The sequence below is a fragment of the Nannospalax galili genome, unplaced genomic scaffold, assembly GCF_000622305.1.
Source record: "Nannospalax galili isolate Female #2095 unplaced genomic scaffold, S.galili_v1.0 scaffold591, whole genome shotgun sequence".
Taxonomy (NCBI): domain Eukaryota; kingdom Metazoa; phylum Chordata; class Mammalia; order Rodentia; family Spalacidae; genus Nannospalax; species Nannospalax galili.
This window is the reverse complement of record NW_008330926.1, coordinates 4,357,222-4,373,908: the sequence shown is the minus strand read 5'-3', so window position 1 is coordinate 4,373,908 and position 16,687 is coordinate 4,357,222. Positions and strand designations below refer to the sequence as shown.

Here is a 16,687-nt window from a genome sequence, read left to right as displayed (position 1 = left end):
AAAGATTTTATTTAATTTTTATTTATGTGTATGTGTGGATACCCTTAGAGACCAAAAGAGGGCACTGGATCTCCTGAAGCTGGAGTTACAGGTTGTGGTAAGCCACCAAATGTGGGTGCTGGGAACTAACTCAGGTCCTCTGGAAGAGCAGTATGTGCTCTTAACTGCTGAGCCATCTCTCTAGCCTAGTATTTATCTTTCAAAATGAGGTTTTGAATTGGTTTCGTACCTTATATAATTTTTAGGCTTTATTTTTATGTGTGTCTTTGTGAATGCATGTCATCTGTGTGTGGGTACTCGTGGAGGCCAGAGAGTGTTGGATCTCTTGGAGCTGGGGTTACAGGTTGTTGTGAGCTGCCTAATGTAGGTGCTAGGAAGAGAACTTAGGTTCTCTAGAAAAGTAGCAAGTATTCTTAATCCCTGGGTCAATTCTCCAGCCTACTTGCCTAACTTTTAAACCAAATGTGTTCAATTTTCATTACTGTTCTATGCAAAAGAACATGGTAGAAACCATATTATTTTCACAGCTGCTGGCTTTTTAAAAAATTTACTTATTTTTGGCTGGGCGTGGTGGTGCATATGCATGCCTTTAATCCCAGCACTTGGGAGGCAGAGGCAGGCAGATCTTTTTGAGTTCCAGGCCAGCTAGGGCTACAGGGAGACCCTGTCTCAAAGTAAAAAAAAAAAAAAACTATTTTACTCATGTGTATCTGCCACATGTGACAGTTGTCTGTGGAGGTCAGAAGAGGACATCAAATTCCTTGGAGTGGGAGTTAAAGGTGGTTGTGAGTCACCTGACTTTGGAGCTGGGATCTGAACCTGTGACCTTGGTTAGAGCAACAAGTGTTCTTAACTGTTGGGCCATCTCTCTAGCCCCCTTGCTATTTTTTGAGATAGGGTCTCATGTGTAGCCCAGGCTGGTCTTGAAATTCCTTATGTACCTGAATTTCTGGTCCTCCTGCCTCCAACTTCAGAGTGCTGGGACTAAAGGTGCACAACCATTGTGCTTGGTTTTATCCAGCACTAGGGACTAAACCCAGGGATTTGTGCATGCTTAGTAAACACTCTTATCAACTGAATTATATCCCCAGCTTCTAATAACTAACTCTAAAATGGCTTTCCTTTTTCACTAAGCACTTAAAAAAAATTTTTATTTATTATTTTTATTTTATGTGTATGAATGTATTGCCTGCATGTATGTGATTGCACCCATGTTGTGCAACACCACGGAGATCAGAAGAGGGTTTTGGATTCCCCTGTAACTGGAGTTAAGGATGGTTTGTAGCTGCCATGTGGGTGCTGGGAATTGAACCTGAGTCCTCTGCAAGAGCAGTCAGTGCTCTTAATCACTGAACCATCTCTCTAGCTCCTTCACTAAGCACTTTTAAGCTGACTCTCTACTGAGGCTCTTTATTTCAAGACAAGGTTATAATACTTCAGATCATAAGAAAATTGGGTAGTATTTAATTTTTTATTGGATGAAGGCACAAAAAGAGGAGCCTGGAACAGAAAGAAAGGTGCTGAAAAACTTTAATCCTTTTGCTACGGCACATCATTTTGACATTTTAGTGGGCTAGACAAAACAAAAACCAGAGCCATTCGTGGAGGTGCATACTTACTTTTAATCCCAGGGCTCAGGAGGCAAAGGTAGGCAGATCTCTGTGAGTCTGAAGCCAGCCAGGTCTACATAGTGAGTTCCAGACCAGCTAGGGCTACATAGTGAGACCCTGGCCCTCTCAAACAAGATACACACAAAGCGTATGTTTCTCTTACTAGCTTGTATGGCAAAACATATGCTTTCTAATGCTGGCAAGTGCTATAAGGAACAGCCTAGCTAGCACTTTTGTATTCTTTTTTTGGTCTACTTTTATTTAGCGACAAGGTCTTGCTATGCGGCCTGGGCTGATTCTCCTGCCATAATCTACTTCTACACTGTCTACAGCCCTCTTTGATGTGTTTCTCATGATACTCACACAGTGGCCAGCTCACTCAGGGCCTCCTGATAACGCAGGTACTCACTCTGACCAAAGACCTTAGGATAGAGAAAGGAAGAATTAGGCACTCTTAGTCTAGAGCATCCCATCCCTTCAGATCCTTGAATTAAAAACTACCCAGCTTATGGGGCTGGAGAGATGGCTTAGCAGTTGGGAGCACTGACTGCTCTTGCAGAGGATTCGGGTTTGATTCCCACCACCCACATGGCGGCTACAAACCATCCTTAACTCCAGTTCCAGAGGAATCTGATGCCCTCTTCTGACCTCTGCGGCACTGCACAACACTGCTGCACTCACATACATGCTGGCAATGCACTCGTACACATAAAAGTAATAAGATATTAAAAAAAAAAAAACAAAAAAACAAAAACTACCCAGCTTACCCCTGTCCCATAGCGGGCTGTTTCATATCCATCCAGCAGAGTATCAATGAGGGCCTTTCGTACACCCTTGAAAGGTGTGCTAGTGTTTCGCAGGTCTAGCAAGTAGGAGCGGAAATTCTTACCCATTAAAGAACAGGGGTGTCGGCCTTCAGCATGAAATGGTATCTCTAAGAAGACGAGAGCACAATGAATGATACCTCTTCTGTCTTTGTTTTTTTCTAGTTAACTTCCCAAACATAGATCTGAGACATACAGGTATATCCAAATGGTCATTTGGGTGGTGAAAAACACAGCTCTAAGTTATACCAACATTCTTTCTACTGTCCTACTTAACCATCTTGGCTTTAAGATAGAAACTGTTAGCCGGGCGTGGTAGTGCACACCTTTAATCCCAGCACTTGGGAGGCAGAGGCAGGCAGATCTCTGTGAGTTCAAGGCCAGCCTGGTCTACATAGTGAGCTCCAGCACAGGACAGCTGGGGCTACAGGGAGACCCTGTCTCGAAGAGACCAAAAAAATAAAAATAAATAAGATAGAAACTGTTTTGGTAGACATAAGAACATATAACACAGGGCTGAAAAAATGGCTCAGCAGTTAAGAGCATGTACTGGTCTTGCAGAGGATCTGAGTTTCTGTTCCCAGCATCCATGCCAGGCAGCTCACAACTATCTGTGCCTCCAGTATCCAAGGGCACTGCACTGCACTCACAAGTACAGAGCCCCCACCCCCCATATACACATAATTAAAAATAAATCTTTTTTTTTTTTTTCCCAAAAAGAACATATGGGCTGGAGAGATGGCTCAGCAGTTAAGAACACTGGCTGTTCTTGCAGAAGACCTGGGTTCAAATCCCAGAACCCAAGCAGCAGCTAACAACTGTACGTAACTCCAGTTCTAGGGGATCCGACAGTCTCTTCTGTCTTCCATGGGCACTGCACGACATGGGTGCACTTATCTACATGCAGGCACTATACACATACACATAAAATAAAAATAATAAATAAAACGTAAAAAAAAAAAAAAAGAACATATTTGAACATGATGGTGCACGCCTTTAATTCCAGCACTCAGGAGGCAGAAGCAGGTGGATCTCTGAGAGCTCAAGGCCAGTCTGGTCTAGACAGACAGCTGGTACTACAGGGAGACCCTGTCTCAAAAAAAAACCCAAAACAACAATAACAACAAAAACAAAACCCCCCAAAAATATACAAGACAAGTAATCACATAATAAAAAAAAATTCAACTTGCTTGGGCTTAGTGAAAAAGTACATGCCACCAGTCCTTTGTTAAAAAAAAAAAAAAAATCATCCAATTCACACAACTGGGTTTGGCTCCCAGTACTCACATGGTAGCTCACAATCATTTGTAACTCCCATTCTAGGGGATCCCATGCCTTCTTTTAGCCTCTGCAGGTTCTTTTACATACACATAAACTCACAGAAGCATAAATACAAATAATAAAGACAAGGCCTTGGTGGTACATGCCTTTAATACCAACACTTTAAATATATGGAGTTCTAGGCCAGTTCTCTAGCTAGGGCTACATAGTGAGACCCTATCTCAAAAATAAGTAGGGGACTAGAGAGATGGCTCAGTGGTTAAGAGCATTCGCTGCTCTTGCAGAGGACCCAGGTTTGATTCCCAGCTCCCAAATGGTGGCCAACAACCACCTGTAACTCCAGTTCTAAGGGATTCAATACCCTCTTCTGACCTCCACAGGTACTGCATGACATGGATACACCTACTTACATTTGGGCAATACACCCATACACATAAAAGATAATAAAGTATTAAAAATAAATAAAAATTAAAAAAGAAACCATACAGAAAGCAGTTTATCACCCTGTTCCCTAGGTGATTTTTTAAAGCTCTAGAATGAACCTTATTAGCTACTTTACCAGAGGCACGGATGGCATCCAGAGCTTTCATCCTGTACAGATAGTTGTAGCAACCTGTTGAGAAAAAGACTGTTTCAGCTGTTAACCTCCAAAGCTCCCAAGAATACAGCTAACCAACAGCCCGAGCTTCCATGCATCTGCCACATACTCAGTAACTGAGGATTGTTAAAAGTGGAAACCCCCAAGAGCAATCTAAATTCGAGGGACTTCCTTACAGAAGTAACCTGCAAGATCTTGCCACATACTTTGATTTCCCTGGGTTTCCAGTTGCAGTAGTCTTGCATCATCATCTGCAAGGAGCTGGGGTTCATACTTGATATCCTGAACCCTGGATAGTCGAGTATCAATCTCTTCTTTTAAGTCCTGTGCATGTAGAGAACACATCATCATTTAACCTGTAAAGGGAGCAAAGTGGGTGAACTAAGATGGAATGGAAAACAGGTAGTTAATGAAACTGCCAGAGAAAATGGAGGACTTTAGGAAAGAATGGGTTTGGGGTTCTCTAGTAACTTGTCTAATATCTATCTGTAAGCCAGATCTCTGTCTCCCCCGCCCCCCCAAGATTTCTCTGTGCATGCATACATGTCTGTGCCAGTGTGAATTGTATGAACACATGTGGTTGTATGGGCCTTTGTCAGGTGTCCTCCTCGATCACTCCCTGCTTATTCTTTTGAGACAGGATCTCTTTTCTGACCCCAGGACTTGGGTTTTCTCACCTAGGTTGGAAGCCAGCAAGCCCTAGTGATTCTCTGGTCTCCTCTTCCCCTGGAGCTGGGGTTACAGGACTGTGGGGAACCCCTGGCTTCTAACACTGGTACTGGGATCTGAACTCTGGTCCTCATGGTTGCATAGCAAGTGCTTTTAACCAATGAGTCATCTCATTAGTCCCAAACCAGAATTCCTTCAAGCTGTACAGCAGCAACATTATTTCCAACTTTAAATTAGACTTGGAAGAATCTTGGTTAGATATTATAAAGAACTTCTTGAGCTGGGAAAAAAATGAACAACTACAAATTATAATTTACTTTAAAAATATATGAGGAGGCTTGGAAGTATATAGTCTCTAATAGTTTTGAGACTATCACACATGGTACCTCATAAGGACTTTGAGCGCTGAAGCAAGAGATATTGCTGCAAATTCAAGGCCAGCTTGGGCTAGAATGAGTTCCAGCCCAGTCAGGGTTATACAGTAAGATCTTGTCTTTGGTGGTGGTGGTGGGGGGCAGCACTAAATGTGCCACTCCTCAATTATCCAGAAGTGATCATCATTATCAATTCCAAACTCATCTCACCTTCAGAGGAGGTCAGAGTGCTAGGAAATAAATCTGTTATTGCTATTATGGGGCAGAATACTGGGCCAAGGATTAGAGAACTACATGTACAATTTTACTATGTAAGGTCCAATTACTTTCCTATGTGGTTTTTTTTTTTTCCTTTTTTTAAGACAGGGTCTCTCTGTTCCCAAGGGGTTTTATTAATTTATACTTCCAATATCAATGGATAAGAATTTAGAGGATGGGCTGGAGAGATGGCTCAGTGATTAAGAGCACTGGCTGCTCTTACAGGGGACCTAGGATTCGGTTCTCAGTGTGTACATGGTGGCTGACAACTATGCCAACTTCAGTTCCAGGGGCTCCTCTTCTGACTTCTACAGGTATTGCACAACATGGGCACACGCACAATATGCAGGCAATACACTCATACACATAAAATGAAAATAATAAAAAAAGAATGTAGATGAGATACACATACACATTTTTTACTTTTTGAAACAAGGTCTCCCTGTTGCCCCAGCTGGCTTGGAATTGACTATGTAGACCAGACTGGTCTGTATCTCACAGAGATCAGCCTGTCTCTGCCTCCTGAGTGCTAGGATTAAAGGTGAGCACCACCACACTCAGCTGAGAGATATTTACTTTTTAAGCTAAAGGAATTTTGGCCTCATATAGTCTAGGGGCTTCTAAACAGCTAAAGCTTTAATGAGTCATCATATGCTGGAACCCAACCCCATGCTCCTTTCATGAGGCAAGTGGAAAGTGTGTTGCTGACAGTTCTGTTCATGATACCCTCCTTGAGCCTTTCTACACGTCAGAATAAGAACAGGAAGAGGTATTGGTTCATACAAGCACACTGCTCTAGGAGTTGAAGGAATCACGAACTAGCTTTAGTAAAAACTGACCACCTCCTATGTGAAGGCCCTAGTGCATGCTAACAATGAGCTATACCTTCAACCAAAATACCAGACATCTTGACCTTTATAGTCTAATTAAAAAGGAAAGCATTTTTTTTTTCTTGGTCTTTTTGAGACAGGCTCTCCCTATAGCCCCAGCTGTCTTGGAACTCACTATGTAGACCAGGCTGGCCTTGAACTCAGAGATCCACCTGCCTCTGCCTCCCAAGTACTGGGACTAAAGGAGTATACCACCATGCCTGGCTGGAAAGCATGTTTTAACAAATACAAAAGACAAACTGGCAATGCCGTGATGAGAAATTCAAGGTACAGTAAGAACCTGTTAAGATCATACAGAAACCTGCTTTAAAATAGGTAATAGACACTCCTCTCTTAAGGAAGCAACATTTAAACTAAAATCTAAAGAATGAAGCTGGGTGTTGTGGTGCATACCTGTAATCTCAGAACTGAAGATGTGGAGGCAGGAGATCAGGAATTCAAGGTCAACTTTGGTTACAGAGTGAATTCCTGATAAGCCTGGGGTACAAGAGTCCCTGTCTCAAAAACAAAACACAAAAAACAAAGGCATGAATTAGCTAATCAAGTTCTAGTCAAATGAAGACCATTTCAGGTCACAGTGACAGCATTGTGCAAAGGTATGAAATTTAATCAACAGAGCTTGAGGCTGGTAACTTGGAGAACCATGGAAAAGGAAGTTGGTAAGTCAGTTGGTGTCTTTTATTGAAAAGGGAAAAATTGAAAAGCATGATGGAGATGGCAATGGGACATCAAGGTTTCTGATTTAGGGCTGGGGATGTAGCTTAGTCGGTAGAATGCTTGTCTACATAAGGCCCTCAGTTGGATCTCCAGCACCATATAAACCAGGAGTTGGTTGCACACACCTGTAATGCCAGCCCTCAGGACTTTGAGGCAAGAGGATCAAAGGCTAAAAGTCATGTTCGGCTACATATTCAGCTCCAAGCAAGTCTGGGATACATGAGACCCTGTTTAAAACTAACCATCACCACCACTACCACCATGACCAAAACCACTTCAAGAGAGATGGAGACAGGAAGATCCTTGAAACTTGTTGGCAAGCTACTCTAGCCAAATTAGCAAACTTCAGGTTACCTTTCTCTGAGAGATCCTATCTCCAAAAATAAGGTGGAGACCAACTTCACATCAACACATGTGCATGTGAACTTACAGATACATATACAAAAGACTTCTGATTTATATATATGTATTAAGTTTGAGATACTTGAAATCTAAGTGTAAATGTCAGGTAGGCAGTTGGAGATAATGTCTGAAAGGTTACTCATTGAGACAAAATTTCAATTTTCCTTAAAGCCAAGGAAAGAAAGGAAAGCACTTGAGGAAAAAGTTAAAGTGACTAATAGATTATTCACTTTTTTAAATGGCCTCAGGTAGCCTGGTATGGCACATTATGCCACCAGCAATCTCAGTACTTGTAATACTCAGGCAGGACTGTTCTGAGGTTATGAGAAGGCCATCCTGCATTACATAATCAATTGAAGGCCAGTCTGGGATACAAAGTGAAACCCTGACTCAAAAAACAAAACAAAGAGCAGTATCACCACTACCACCATCAAAAATGTTGTCAGGTAATTTGCTTTCTTCCTTGAATGGTATAAGTAATGATTTATTTTCTCCCCTTCATTTTTGTAGTGTCAGGGATCAAACCCAGAACCTTATGCACTCTAGGCAAGCACAATGGGCATTTTTGTATTTGGTTTTCTGAGACAGGGTCTCCCTGTGCCCCAGCTGGCTTGGAATTCACTATGTAGACCAGGGTGACCCTTGATTTCAGAGATCTGCCTTTCTCTGCCTCCCAAGTGCTGGGATGAAAGGTATGTACCACTATGCCCAGCTAAAATGGGCATCTTTAAAGTTTTGCAAAGACAATCACTTTTATGCCCTGGATCTAACTGTAACTATTCTCAATACCATCCTAAAGTAAAATGAATTTAAAAACACTAAGTAAGGCCGGGCGTGGTGGCACACGCCCTTAATCCCAGCACTCGGGAGGCAGAAGCAGGCAGATCTCTGAGTTCAAGGCCAGCCTGGTCTCCATGGCAAATCCAGGCCAGCCAGGGCTACAGGGAGACCCTGCCTCAAAAAGACAAAAAAAACCCAAACAAACCCCCAAACAAACAAACAAACCAAAAGAAGCCAGGCGTGGTGGCACACACCTTTAATCCCAGCAGTCGAGAGGCAGAGGCAGGTGGATCTCTGTGCATTCAAGGTCAGCCTGGTCTGTATAGTGAGTTCCAGGCCAGCTGGGGCTACAGGGAGACCCCGTCTCAAAAAGACCAAAAAAAAAAAAAAACCCAAACCAACCAACCAACTAACCAACCAAAAAAACCCAAAACAATAAGTAATTTAAGATGAATTAAGAAACATTTTACAGGGGCCGAAGAGATGGCTCAGCGGTCATGAGTACTGGCATCTCTTGCAGAGAACCCTGGCTTGGTTCCCAGCACCCACATGATCGCTAACAGTGATCCATAGTCCCCACCTCCAGCTCTGGAGGCTCTGATGCCCTCTTCTGGCCTCTGCTGGCACTGTATGAACAGGTGTATTTACATAAATGCAGGCACACACACATAAAACGTAAAAAAAAATTCAAACCGAACATTTTACAGTAGAGTTGGTAACTTCATGACTTTCACTCTGTCTAGAACTAGTAATCTAACTACTGTTGCCTCTACTTCTTCACATTGCCTAGGCACCAGTCAAGGACTTTTTTTCTCCCTATAGTTAAGAGTTATGCAATTTGGGAGTCTTTTAGATAGACCCATGGAAGGGGTACTCCAATTGCCTTACCCTGCATCCCTGTTCAACATGAAAAAGTCAGAGAGGTCTGCGGCCCGATTCCCTATCAGCAATTTGGGTAACCTCTTCAGAGGATGGTGTGATAATAGGAGGTAGAAATTGGCTCGGCAGTTAGGGTTAAAACACCCCAAAGAAAAGTAGCCAGTTTCTTTCTTGGCTAAAGTCAAATTGTTTTTGGGCCTTTCAGCAAAGTACTCTATTCCAAAGGCCAAAAATGTTAAAAGTATCTGGGAGCTCTTATCCCTAAAAGAGTTTATCTTTCACTTAGAACTTCCCAGTACCAGCAGTCACCACAACGGGTATTTTTGCAGGACTGACTCCCTGGCTTCTGCCCTTACTTAGCCCCCTGCTTTCTATTACTTTGTTGCTAACTATTGCTGCTTGCCTCTTCAAATATTTTCAAGGCGGAACCCAACAATTAACTCATACTAATTTTAGTCAGCTATTACTTTCCTTCCCTCCACATGTATACAAGTACCTGCTGACCATCAAGGACCCTGTGCAGACGTAGGGGGAGGGAACCCCCGCTGTCTGACTGATCCCTAATCCAGCCTCACCCACGTCGACCATGTTCAGCAGAAAATAACATTGACTACAACGGTGCCCCCATCCTATAACACGAAAGGCTGAAATGTTAGGGTTCAGATCTACAGCAACCCCCTCCCCTCATGGTTTTACAGGCTCTCTGGAATTACAGGATCTGAGTTAGTGGGCACCCTGACCATCTGCAGACAAGATAAACAGACTCGCTACCTTTGACCCAAAACCTGATTACTGCAAAGAGCTGTTTCAGCACAGTCTGCTTCCCCTTTGATAATCTTAGAAGATAAACAGGCCCCTGTACTGTAGACCCTCTGATGTAGGAACTGTCTCAGTACAAGCTATTTCCCCTGATAAGTTTCACCATGTATAAGACCCCTTATCCCAGATCCTGGCTGATGGAAGGGGGCAGTTTCACAGAGGCTGTTCTCCCCGATAAGGCCTTGGCTCTCCCCCACCTAATTTGTTTTGAAAAAATGTCTCCCCGCTTTCTGCCCTGCCCACCCCCCAGCCCGTGTTAAAACTCCCAGCCAACAAACTGTTAGCTCCTCTATCCTGAACTGGGGACTGTCCTGTGTGTCTTCCCTGCCAATAAACTCTATCCCGCCAGAGTTTGTGTCCTTGTCCTTTCTCCTGATTTGCCTTGATTTACTTATCATACGGTGCCAAAACCCTCCCAAGACCCCCCGACCTGCAATCTTTTGGGAAAGGCACGTAAAGAACTCTGACTGGACCTGGCTGCTGTTACCAGCCCCTGTGAACACCACTGATTTGGCTTTGAGGTACACTCTAACTCTTCCTCTCCCTCCTGCTCCCTTTCACTGGGACTCCGAAGGAGGCCAACCCTACAAAGACACAGTCTTGACCTGAAACAGCGAGTCCTAACAGGGGGTAACTGGGAAGGCAGACTCTGGAAGTCTCCACTCTCTTCCTCTCTCCCTGCAGCCTCTCATTAAGCCCCAGTCTCCCTCTCCCTTTCCTCACTCCTGGCATCTCGTCTTCATGTGCTCCGTGATTCAGAGACTTCCCTCCCCCTCTCCTTGGGCTCCTGTTCCCTCAGCTTCCATTAAATCTCAGAATCTCTCTCTCTCCATTTTCTCTCCCACCCCCCCTTCTTACTCCATGCATCTCTTTTCCTAACCCTTTCCTTGTACTTTCCCTCTACTGGCTGGTTGCGCCACACTCTCGTCGCAGGGTTTTCTGCTCGTCTTGCACTCACCTTGAAAAATCACAGGTGTGTCAGCCCTTTCCTTTCTCTGGGTACGGGATGCTGTTCCCAGGGATAGAAACATGCACCCCTTCCTGTCCTGGACAGGAGCTCACCTTTTCCCTCCCTGGTGATCTGATTGCACAATGCTGCCTCCAGGGACTGGAAAAAACTTGTTCTCAGGCCTGTCCTGAGAAAGGACGCTTTCCTCGGTGACTGGTTCTGCATGGTCTCATTTTTGCATGACTTATGCCAAATCCTCCTCCTGTTCCCTCCTGCCTTTCTCTTCTTTGTATCCTGCACTTTCCTGCCCAGACTCTTGGCTGCCATCCCTGCCTCCACTCCCCTTGGAGAGAGGATCCTCATTGTCTCCTCCTACTTGCTTGCTCAGTTCCTTCTCTATCTCCTCTGTCATCTGTGAGTAATCAGTCCCTATGGGAACCATCCAGTCCAAGTCTGAGGGCCTCACTCTTGCTTAGCTTCTTAAATCCTTAAAACAACTAGGACTCTCAGATACAATCAGGCCAAAGCACTTAAAGTTCCACTGACACCACTGCCTGGCCCCAGTACAAGTTAGATAATGACTCTGTTTGGCCAGACACTGAAATCTTAGACTTCAATATTCTGAGAGATTTAGATAATTTCTGCCATCATAAAGGCAAAAAGGTCTGAGCTCCCTTATGTCTAAGTGTTTTTTTGAGCTCCATGCTAATCCCTCCCTCTGTGCCTCCCATCAAGTTCTCAAGACTTTCATGGGACCCCAACCCACTGGTTCCTACCTCCTCGGGGGTTTCCGCTACCCCCCCTTCTCTACCTTGGCCTTTGTTCTTTGCTTTCTTCTCTAAAGCTTCCTTCTCCCAGCCATATGGCTGCAAGTCAGCCACGTGTCTGACCTCCCACACAGGCTCTAAACCTGCATGGCTCCATGGCTTTCTTTCCTTCCCACTAATCACCTCTTCAAGGAGCTGCCAAGATTACCAGCTTGCCTACCCTGAGGATTTTTAAGAGTCTAATAAAATTATAAGTTTCCGGTTGGGCCCATTCTTAAATTCTTTTATGAATGAGACTAAGAATCCTCTAGGGGACCCTCTTTCTCCCTGTTTCGACTCAGATGGGACCCCAAAATTCTAATAATTTATTTGTTGGTGATGCAAAGATTTTTCAGGTGCACACTGAATTTGTCTCTTAAGCAAAGCAGGTGAACTTCCTTATCCATTTTGCTATCTTGCCTTGGGGCATTTGGGCTTAGGCTGAAGCTGCTGGGAGGCTTCACTGGAGCATTTAAAGAATTTAATTTGGGGGCTAGAGAGATGGCTCAGCAGTTAAGAACACTGTTCTTGCAGAAGACCTGGGTTTGAATCTCAGCACCCACATGGCAGCTAACAACTGTCTGTAACTCCAGTTCCAGGGAATCCACAGCCTCTTCTGTCTTCTGTGGGCATTGCATGACACGGGTGCACTTATCTACATGCAAGGCAATACACACATACACATAAAATAAAAATATTAAAAAAAATTTAATTTGCTGCTGATAAACTGAAAAAGATTTTAAAAGCCCTTTTTTTCCCTGAACTTTTTTTCAGGCAGTGGGGCTTGAAACTTTGATCTTACACCCTGCTGGGCACCAAGCAACTTGTGCTCAGACCATGTGGTCCTGAGGTGCCTACTTTTCTAACTAGATCCAAACATTTAAAATTTCAGTGTACATGGAAAGTCACAGGCTGTGCTCAGGAGAGACATATGCTGTCAGAGAAACAACCCACTGATTTATGTGCTGGACATATACCCTGTTCCTTCTGCTACCTTCATGAGTTTCTTTTCCAGCATAGCTTGTATCTAGGAATGAAGAGATCCAAAGAACTTTGCTTTGCATTCACAGCTACAATGGTTGGTCCCCAGTGAGAGCAAGTCCCGTACCCTCATTGGTATAGAGGCTGCCGCTCCTGGACCCTCCAGTCCCCCCTCAACCCCTGGAACAGAGAAGTGTGCACCTCTGAAGAATTTCCTCTCAGGGTCTACTTCCAGGAGGCCAGAGAGAGCTGTATAGGCCCGGACCGGAGCTTCTCATCAGGTGAAGCAAGACAGAGACTCAGAATGGATGTCCAGACCGGGTAACAGGCCCCAGGTTAGACAGGTAGAAGCCAGCACAAGCTGATCCCCCACAGGAGACTGCGTGGGAAGTCTTGATGTGATTCCAAGATGGCACTGGCCTCCAGTCAGGAACGAAGGGGACCACAACTAAACCTCAATGTGATTCTGAGGTGCTAGCCCCATTTAAGGTAAAACAGGAATCAGGCAGCAGACTGGGCCACAGCTAAACCTTGACGTGATCCCAAGGTCCTGGCCCAGTTATAGGCAGAACAGGAATTTAGAGGGAATAACTAGGGAACAGTCTTAAACTCTGAATGAGTGTGTGAGTGTGAGAATAAAAGTAATGGTTCCACGGCTCTATGGGGCCATGGAATCTGGCTAGGCCTCACCCTGCTGTTCTGCTGAGGTTGTGTAACCTAAATGGGCACTCACCTTCAGGTGACAGGGATTATACACGTGGCCCTAAGTTAAGACCTCTTAAGTCACCAAGAGGTGGCCAGCTAGGAAGTCATCTGAATGAGGGAGACTAACATTCTCCACCCCTTCCTATGCACTCATTACATACATACCAGGCACTTTTCAGATGGGTTCCTCCCCGTCCAGCTGTCAAACTGTCCTCCAGGTGATGCTGGACAACTTTAAACTAGGCTATGCAGGAAATTATGGCATTAAGATAAAACTCTCCAGTGACTTCAGATCAGGCCATATTGGATAAGAATCCAAGTCTGGATGGAGGCTACCCGAACCCTAACAATTATTAGGTAAAGTACATGTTATGTTACAGCAGTGAGCAAGTGAGAAAAGTCCTCAGTCAGTTCTTACTTAGTTTATGAAAGGAAGTAATAAATGGAAAAGAAATAATGTCATCTTTAAATGGCAGAGGAAAATTTCCAGGGCCTAGACATCTGCCGAACCAGGTTTATCTTGTGCCCTAAGGACCTACCTTGGGGGCATTATGTCCCACAGGAACATGAGGTCCCCTTCTTGACTTCATTGCAAAGCGCATGATTTGTCTCTTCACAAAAATAAACAGCAGTACAAACACCTGTGCAAAAAGGGAAACATCTTTAATATTGTAATAAAGTTAGGGCTAAGGAGATAGCTCAACAGGTAAAGGCACTTGTTGCCAAGCTTGACAACATGAGTTTGATCTCCAGGACCCCCAGGGTGGAGAGACCTGGCTCCACAAAGTTGTCCTTCGATCTCCACACATGCTGTGATATGGTGCCCACACACAATAAAAAGTTTTTTTTTAAAGAAAGTATGCTCTTGGGCTGGCGAGATGGCTCAGCGATTTGGACTACTTCCTGCTCTAGCAGAAGACCGGGGTTCCAGTACCAGCACCCACATGGCAGCTGACAACCATCTGTAATTAGTTTCAGAGATCTGACACCCTCTTCCCGCCTCCAAGGCATTGCACGACATGGGTGCACTTACCTACATGCAATCTATTCATACACATAAAAAAGTACTCTCTCATTCAAAATCGCCAGGTTCGAGTTCTCTGAGACAGATATTTCGGGGTGACACTTGGGCAAAGCGAGGTTCTTAAGGACGGGGGTGGGTCTAGGGCTAACAGCAAGGAGGCCCTACTGTGCTCTGCAACTTAAGAGCAAGGGTTCCCAGCAGCGGGCAGGTTTGGTTGGGTCTGTGACTCAGACTTCCAGGTAGTTCCGGGACAAGAGTCAGAAGCCCAGAAGTAAAGCAGGTGGAGAGGGTGAAGAATGAACGGTTCTTGACTGGGTCAGCCGCGACCGGAGGAATAAAGTAGGGATCTCCTCACCAGGCTCCCGTAGGCCATCACCAGCACGACGTTCACCCCGGACAGCCAATTACTGCTGGACGCCATCGCCTCCCTCCCTGCGCAGAGATGCCGGGATTTCCTGCCGCCCAGCTGTGTTAACCCAGGCTGAGCCGCAGCCAGGGCACCTCTGTTCCCTGTGGCGCTCTCCGGCCATTTCCTCACGGGGAAAGACCAAACGAATGTCGGCCAGAAAACATGGCGGACGCAGGCACTAGTCGAGCTTGGTACCTTCCCGCTTCCAACCCCCGACCCCCACGTGACTCAGGCAGGCAAAGGCACCTGGGAACGCCTAGGGCGGAGATGCGGAACTACGCCAGTAAAAGGAAGCGGAGGCCTTCCGCACGTCACGTGACGGAGGAGGAGCCATAGGTGGGAGGGGGCAGGGCGGGCGCGCGGAACTCAAGCGCTGTGTTTCGTGGCGCTGTGGCGCGCGCACGCTGACGTGCGCGGCCCCTTTCGAGTCACGTGGCGAGGGACGCAGTAAGGCAAGTGGGAGGGGGAAGGCGCGAGAGCGAGCGCGAGAGGGAAAAGGAGGGAGGGGGTGGGGAAGAGGGAATCTTATATCACGTGACAGGGGCGGCGTGGCCCAGGGTGTCAGTGTGGAGGAGACTGAGGTAAAGTTGGGAGCACAGCGGCGTTGGCGGCGGCGGCGGCGGCAGCGGCAGCGCGGCGGGGCCGGGTATTGTCCACGGCCCCTTTAAATCCGCGATCCCCCTTTTACCCTCCCTCTTTTTCCGTTACCCTTACTGTATCCCTTTCCTGCGGTAGGCGCTCCCCCCCCCCCCCCCCCGCACCGTGTGTTCCCCCCACTGTACACCCTCCCCCTTCTATTCATGCGAACCCGGGCGTCCTCCCCCCCAACCCCTCGAGTCGGCCGCTGGAGGTTTTGTTTATGGTTGGGTTCGCGGCCTAGTGGGCCGCGCCAGAGCCCGGGCCTCGATTTGGGAGCGTGGACGGGGCGGGGCTTGGGGCAGCCGGAGAGGGGTGGGGGGGCATGCGGCTAGAGCCTGAGGTGGGGGAGTGAGAAAGAGCGCGAGCGAGCGAGTCTGGGCCCTGGCTGGAGGTAGGACTCTGGCTACCGTGGCCTGTGCTGGAGGAGGCGGCCTCCTCCCTTTCCAGCCCCAGCGGGCCTCGGATCCGGATCCGGCCTGGTGTGGGGGGTGGGGGTGTAGGGCGATGGGGTGGAGCTGCCCCAAACTCCCCCATGTGGCCCTCAGTTTGGAGTGCGGAGGATTAATTTGTTCCGGGTGGGAGGTAGGGAGGCGATTGGCCCCGTGGGCTCTTGATGTGTCGCGGAGGGGGGTGAGCCTCCCATCCTCCGCGCGTGGGCTTCCGTCCTCTGTTCGTTTTCAGCCTCTTTGTCAGCTCTTCTTATTACCCTTCCTTCCTTCTTACCAACTCTGCTCTTCGAATATATTTTTGCTGCTCTCTTTAGCTTCCTGTTGTCTGTACTGTAGTTTGGGGTATCCCAAACAATTAATTGTTATTTAGGAAGCTGGACACGGAGGCCCGTGTGGGGTGTATTACGCCTCAGGGACGTCACTAGATCACTGGGTATTTGTTCATTTTTTTTTTCATAATGGAAACGGAATTCCATATTTCCTAAGACATTTCATCTTCTGGACTGCCACTAAATTGCTTTGCAAACTGATGTCACGAATAGGAGACTGCTTGTTTTCCATTCTTGAAATTTAGCCACCTCTGGTGTAGGCTGTTGTGGAAAGAAAAACACAGTAACAGGCGAT

The 16,687-nt window shown here is 46.2% G+C and overlaps 2 protein-coding genes across 35 annotated transcripts in view; one reads left to right on the top strand and one right to left on the bottom strand.

The window, feature by feature from the left end:
* Window positions 1-15,222, bottom strand: part of CUNH1orf43 (chromosome unknown C1orf43 homolog) — a 17,188-nt gene extending 1,966 nt beyond the window's left edge. The window contains exons 1-6 of one of the 2 annotated variants that reach the window (XM_008855027.3): window positions 14,922-15,222; window positions 14,082-14,183; window positions 4,520-4,637; window positions 4,275-4,328; window positions 2,378-2,544; window positions 1,974-2,032 (exon numbers count right to left, since the gene is read on the bottom strand). In XM_008855027.3, coding sequence (XP_008853249.1) covers window positions 1,974-2,032; window positions 2,378-2,544; window positions 4,275-4,328; window positions 4,520-4,637; window positions 14,082-14,183; window positions 14,922-14,987 — 566 coding nt within the window. In that variant the 5' untranslated portion in view covers window positions 14,988-15,222. Of the gene's footprint in view, window positions 1-1,973; window positions 2,033-2,377; window positions 2,545-4,274; window positions 4,329-4,519; window positions 4,670-14,081; window positions 14,184-14,921 lie in introns of both variants that reach the window. The other variant, XM_008855034.3, reaches the window with a different exon arrangement.
* A 207-nt stretch (window positions 15,223-15,429) lies between these two features.
* The window catches only part of Ubap2l (ubiquitin associated protein 2 like), a 55,615-nt gene continuing 54,357 nt past the window's right edge, over window positions 15,430-16,687 (top strand). For 18 of the 33 annotated variants that reach the window (XM_008854964.3, XM_008854938.2, XM_029557365.1 and 15 more), the window contains exon 1: window positions 15,501-15,621. The gene's annotated coding sequence lies outside the window, so the exon portion shown is untranslated. Of the gene's footprint in view, window positions 15,622-16,687 lie in introns of all 33 variants that reach the window. The other 15 variants (XM_029557322.1, XM_029557319.1, XM_029557315.1 and 12 more) reach the window with 3 other exon arrangements.